The 6,706-nt window shown below is 38.2% G+C and overlaps 1 protein-coding gene across 1 annotated transcript; it reads left to right on the top strand.

Annotated features, from left to right (window-relative positions):
* Nucleotides 1–5,645: 5,645 nt before the first annotated feature.
* Nucleotides 5,646–6,221, top strand: LOC140870696 (uncharacterized). Its single transcript, XM_073273083.1, has one exon. It carries the CDS (start codon nucleotides 5,646–5,648, stop codon nucleotides 6,219–6,221), a length of 576 nt encoding a protein of 191 aa, XP_073129184.1.
* The last annotated feature ends 485 nt before the right edge of the window (nucleotides 6,222–6,706 follow it).

Below are 6,706 nucleotides of genomic sequence, written 5' to 3'. Positions count from 1 at the left end.
TGTTAAGAAAAATAAAGTTTTTAAGGAAGTTGAACTGAAGGTGGAAAGTGATGCGGTTGGATACCGAGATACTAGGCTCGGTGACCTTCCTATTAATATTATGATGAGCTCATGGATCCAGCTGAGAGGACTGGTGAAGTGTCATAAGAGGTGGAGATCTCACCGCCACGTACGTTGGTTTTTATGATTGATCAATCGTTAAGTATGAGGCCCGACATGGATACAACCTGTTGAGTTTTAAGAATTTAATACATGTTATATTATGATAAGTATTAAGTATAAAGTTATAATGATAATGTTTACGATGAGATATGTTGATGTGATGATTAAGATGCAGCATTATTTAATGTTTTTAAGATCATTCATTTATAAGTTAAATTATTTATATTTTATAAGATGAGTGCTTGTATGTGGTTTCATGTTGTTATATAAGGATAGAACGTACTGAGTCTCTAGGCTCACTAGATTTAAATGGTGCAGGTGAGCATGATTATATTAATAAAGATGTTGTCCCCACTGGCCGTGAAGGCGTATGAGCATCCGAGCATCTAGTTCAGCCTGTGACCATTGGATGATACAGTTTTGAGGAAATCATGTTTTGAACAATATTTTATTTTCCACACATGTTAGAATTTATTCATGTTATAATTTCATGATTTGCATGAGTATGGAATATTTTCAGTATGCTTGGATTTTGGATTTTACGAATTTATGTTTAAGTTTGCATGAAATTTACGTATGCATGGGAGTTCTAAAGATATATGATTTTACGTATTTATGTTAGAGATTTTGCATGCATGTATTTTATTATGTTTAAGTAAATAATTAAATTTGATTTTATTTAATGCATGTTATGTATTTTTATTTAACATAATATTTTATGGAAAATTATTTTAAGTATAATATATATATGTGTGGTCATCTATATATATATATATATAGTATTATTGTTATTTTAAAGTAAAGAAATAAAATAAAGTATTTAAAAAAAATTCAGTAGTAGTTTGGATCGTTTTAATTGGTATCAGAGTCATGTTCCTTGGAGGGTGAGTAGCTTGCTATGTGGAGCTCAGAAACCGCACTGTCAGTCTGTGAGTTTTAAAGTGTTTTTAATTATGTTTTTCGTATGAGACACATGATTTATGTTTTCAGTGATTTATGTTATGAATTAGTTATGAAAAATTTAAGTTAAAAATCTTAGTTATGCATGGCGGTTACGTGTGGAATTTATGGGAATTACAATATGCCTCCAAGAAGAGCTACACGTCAGACTAACAGCGAGGATGCCGATTCGGAGGGCAATGCGCCAGAAGGATCTCGTGGGAATCCACCTCCACCACCAGCACTTACACCATTCGAGAGGGCCAGTGTTGACATGCTGGCAGAGATTACACAGTTACGATAATCAGGCTGGGTAGCCTAAGAAGTCCCACGAAGATGATGTGGCTGAGAGGTTATGCAAGCAGGGACAGAAGGAGTTTGGGGGAACCACTGATCCAATTGTTGCTAAGGAGTGGATTCGTTCATTGGAGGCTATGCGTATATGGGGTTGAAAGATACTGACAAAGTTCTTTGTGCCATCTATATGCTGAACAACGATGTCGTTGTTTGGTGGGAGGGCGCAGTGATTGGCTTGGATTTGACTACATGGACTTGGGAGAACTTCAAGAAGACATTCTTCGATAATTATTTCACTGAGGATGTGCGCAGTCAGTTGGTCCGTGGTTTCATGAGTCTCCGACAGGGAGACAAGTCTGTTGCAGAGTTCGTGAAACGGTTGAGCTTGGGTGCCACTTCCTGCCCAAGATCTCTAAGGACGAGAAGGAGAAGCTAAGACATTTCACAGATGGCTTGAGGTTCGATATCAAGCATGATGCGTATATGGCGGACGTGACGAACTACAAGGCAGCAGTTAACAGGTATTTTCGGTCGGAGAAAGGAAGGAAGGAAATGCAGGCGGACAATCAGAGGAAGAGACAGCTTCGGCAGTTGTCTAGCGATCAGTCTTCGCAGCAGCCAGTGAAAAGACCATTTACTGGGCCTTCAGAGGGCTCAAATCCTCCAAGGCAGCAGCAGCAGGGGGCTGTCGCCCCTAGCACTGGAGTGCTACCTGTATGTCAGAAGTGCTAGAGATCCCATCTTGGATCGTGTACGGCTGGATCCGACAAGTCTTTTAATTGCAAGGATCCTGGACATGTTATGGTGAGCTGTCCTAAAAAGAGGAATGCCACGAGGCATGTCTATGTGATGCAGGCAAAGAAGGCAAATCCGGATACTTCTCGTATCTCGAGTAATCTTAATTTACATATTTAAAAAAATTTACAATTAGAATGGTTAATTAGGATTTGCATGTGTACTTTTTTCTATCCAGCACTTGCTTGAGTTTGGAGGACGAAATTCCGTTTTATGAGGGGAGAATTGTAACGCTCGGAAATTCGTTACGTAAACCCGCATTTAATACTAGGAAATTTAATGATTTAAAATAAATAAAAAGGGGATAAATGATTTTTATGTGCTATTATGTGAATTATGTGATTTATTTGCATGATTTAAATGTTATTTTAGGATTTAACCCGCTATTATGAATTTTATGAATTTCTTTGATAAAGGTTATTTTGCGATCGCGTAGACAGGACCGTGAATGAACGAGATAAAGGTTTTCATCCAAAATTCATAACTAGGATTTTTAAGAGTTATAAATTATTTTTTTAAGATTTTATTTTTAGAAATTAAGAGTTAATATATATATACATATGTATGTATAGAAGACAATTTTTCACAAAAAGAAGCCATTTTAAGGGCTTTTAAAATATTTTCAAAAGCCCATACTTATATATTACGAAAATTATAAGTTTTTAATCTGATAATTAGTGGGATTAAGTTTTTTTTCACTTAGTTTAAATTATAGTTGAGCCCAACCCATTAAACATACAAATATATATATCATATATTAAGCCCCATTCTTCTCCATCATCACGTGAACACCTTCTCAGCCGCCTACATCAGATTTCACAGCCTCCATACACACACTCACACACAATTTAACGTAAAGTTTGAGAAATATCGAAGGTTTGATGCCCTGTTATTCTCGGAAGGCGATCTCTGCGATGGTAACATAGTTTCAAGTGAATCTAACGCAAAGGCACGTTCAAATCCCTTCTAGCTCACCATTTGAATCATATTACACTGTTTTTAATCTTGAGTGATTTGATATATGCTTGCGTTTCAGTCTTGTTTGATGTTCATCATGGTTTTCACGTTTTTATTGCTTGAGGGCTCGGTTTTGCATGGTTCTAGACTAGGGCTAGTTCGAACTGCTAGTCCACTGTTTAGGGTCTGAGATAGGGTCCTTAGGGTCAGGTTAGGGTGATGGTTTGACCATGGGAATGGCACGATAAGGGCTGAACGTGAGGAGTAAGGGCTGGACGCGCAGATTGCAAGGGAAGAAGGGGGCTCCTGTTTGACCTATGGTGAACTGGTTCGAGCAAGGGGCTGGTTAGTTAGGACCGGTAGGACCCTGGAGTGGTCCTGCTGGTGGGGCTCCGGCCAGGGGTGTCCGGAGCTGGGCGGCCGAAAGGGATGAAGGGGGGCTGCGCGTGGTAAAGGGTTAAGGGGGCTAGGGTTTTGGTTTGTTGTGTTAGTTCGGGACGGGCTCGGGTTTTGTGTCCGGTCGGGTCAAAAATATAGTGTGTCAAGTTAGTTGAGTCTGGGTTTGGGTCTGGGTCTGGGTCTGGGTCTGGGTTTGGGTCTGGGTCTGGGTCTGGGTTATATTATTTGGGCTCGGGTATTTTTAATTTAATTGATTAAGATTTTATTTAAGAATAAATGGGCTTGGCTTAATTAATTTATTACTTGAGCTTAATTAATTATTTTAAGTGAGCCCATTAGTTTTTCATGGGCCTATTGACCTAAGAGAATTATTGGGCTAAGTCATGTTGGGCTAGGTGATTAATGGGTCATACTAGGTGTTAATGGGCTAGATTAAGTTAATGAGTTCAGTTTAGTTATTTATGGGCTTCAATAATTTATTGGGCTAAAATTAAGTTAGTGGGTCAGTCTAATGTGATAATGGACTAGTCTAGCAATTTATGGGCTTAAGTCTATGTGGTCAGCAGCTCGAACACGTCCTTGGAGAAAAATAAATGGTCCGCAAATATATATTTAATTCATGCATGTATTTGAGAAAATAAATTAAATATATATTTACCAGCGAATTTTCATGAAATAAAGAAAGAATGAAGAATTTTTAAGTTCATGCATCATGTAAGAATTTTTAATGTGAAGTTTAAGGGCATGTTAAGAAAAATAAAGTTTTTAAGGAAGTTGAAGTGAAGGTAGAAAGTGAATGTGGTTGGAGGCCGGGATATCGGGCCCGGTGACCTTCCTGTTATTGTTATGATGAGCATATGGATCCACCTGAGAGGGATGATCAAGTGGCATAAGAGGTGAAGATCGCACAGCCACGTACGTTAGTTTTTATAATTGATCAATCGTTATGTATGAGGCCACCGACATAGATGCAACCTGTTCAGTTTTAAAAATTTAAGAAATGTCATATTATGATAAGTATTAAGTATAAAGTTATGATGATATTTCTTACGATGGGATATGTTGATGTGATGATTAAGATGCAACATTATGTAATGTTTAAAAGATCATGCATGTATAAGTTTTATTTATGATATTTTATAAGATGAGTGCTTGTATGTGGTTTTATGTTGTTATATAAGGGTAGATTTAAATGATGCAGGTGAGAATTAGTATATTAATGAAGACGTAGTCCCAACTGGCCGTGAAGGCGTATGAGCGTCCGAGCATCTAGTTCAGCCTGTGACCATTGGATGATACAGTTTTGAGGAAATCATGTTTTAAACAATATTTTATTTTCCGCACATGTTAGAATTTATTCATGCTTTAATTTCAAGATTTGCATGAGTATGGAATATTTTAAGTATGCTTGGATTTTGGATTTTACGAAATTATGTTTAATTTTGCATGAGATTTATGTATGCATAGAAATTCTAACGATATATGATTTTACGTATTTATGTTAGGGATTTTGCATGCATGTATTTTATTAAGTTTAAGTATATAATTTAATTTGATTTTTTTAAGTGCATGTGATGCATTTTTGTTTTGTATAATATTTTATGTAAAATTAGTTTAAGTATAGTATATATATGTATGGGCATATATATGTATATATAGTATAATTATTATTTTAAAGTAAATAAATAGAATAAATTATTTTAAAAAAATTCAGTAGTATTTTGGGTCGTTTCAATTGGTATCAGATCCATGGTCTTTGGAGGGTGACTAGCCTGCTACGTGGAGCTCATAAACCGCACTGTCATTCCGTGAGTTTTAAAGTGTTTTTAATTATGTTTTTACGTATGGGACACATGATTTATGTTTTCAGTGATTTAAGTTACAAAAATTTAAGTTACGAAAATTTTAAGTTAAAAATCTTAGTTATGCATGTTGGTTACGTGTGGAATTTATGGGAATTGCAGTATGCCTCTAAGAAGAGCTACATGTCAGACTAACAACGAGGATGCCGATCCAGAGGGCAATGGACCAGAAGGTGCTCTGGGAATCCACCACCACCAGTAGCACTTACATCAATCGAGAGTACCAGTGTTGACATGCTGGCAGGGATTACACGGTTACTCGATAGTCACGCTGGGCATCCTAAGAAGTCCCACGAAGAAGATGTAGCTGAGAGGTTCCAGAAGCAGGGACCGAATGAGTTCTGGGGAACCACTGATCCACTTGTTGCTAGGGAGTGGATTTTCTCATTGGAGACCATATATGTGTATATGGGGTTGCAGGATACTGACAACGTTTGTTGTGCAATATATATGCTGAAAGAAGATGCCGCTCTTTGGTGGGAGGGCGCAGTGATTGGCTTGGATTTGACAGCATTGACTTGGGAGAACTTCAAGAACACCTTTTTCGAGAAGTATTTCACTGAGGATGTGCACAGTCAGTTGGTCCGTGATTTCATGAGTCTTCGACAGGGAGACAAGTCTGTTGTAGAGTTCGAGAAATGGTTTGAGCGTGGGTGCCACTTCGTGCCCATGATTGCTAAGGACGAGAAGGAGAAGTTGAGACATTTCACAGATGGCTTGAGGTATGATATCAAGAATGACGTGTATATGGAGGTCGTGATGACCTACAAGGCAGAAGTTAACAGGGCTTTTTGGTTAGAGAAAGGATGAATGGAAATGCAAGCAAACAATCAGAGGAAGAGACAGCTTAAGCAGCATTTTGGTGATCAGTCTTCGCAGTAGCCAGCGAAGAGACTATTTACTGGGCCATCGAAGGGCCCAAATCCTCCAAGGCAGCAGCAGCAGGGGGCTGTCACCCCTAGCACCGGAATGCTACCTCTATGTCAGAAGTGCCAGAGATCCCATCCAGGACCGTGTATTGCTGGATCCGGCAAATGTTGTCATTGCAAGGAGCCTGGACATGTTATGCTGAAATGTCCTAAGAAGAGGAATGCCACGGGGCATGTCTATGTGATGCAGGCAGACAAGGCAGATCCGGATACTTCTCGCATCTCGGGTAATCTTAATTTACGTCTTTAAAAATTTTAACAAGTAGAATGGTTAATTAGTATTTTCATGTGTACTTGTTTCTATCCGGCACTCGATTCAATTTCGAGTTTAAGGGGGGAGAATTGTAACGCCCGAAAATTTGTTAC

Source organism: Henckelia pumila, unplaced genomic scaffold (genome assembly GCF_033568475.1).
Source record: "Henckelia pumila isolate YLH828 unplaced genomic scaffold, ASM3356847v2 CTG_176, whole genome shotgun sequence".
Taxonomy (NCBI): domain Eukaryota; kingdom Viridiplantae; phylum Streptophyta; class Magnoliopsida; order Lamiales; family Gesneriaceae; genus Henckelia; species Henckelia pumila.
This window is presented reverse-complemented; position numbering and strand designations above follow the sequence as displayed.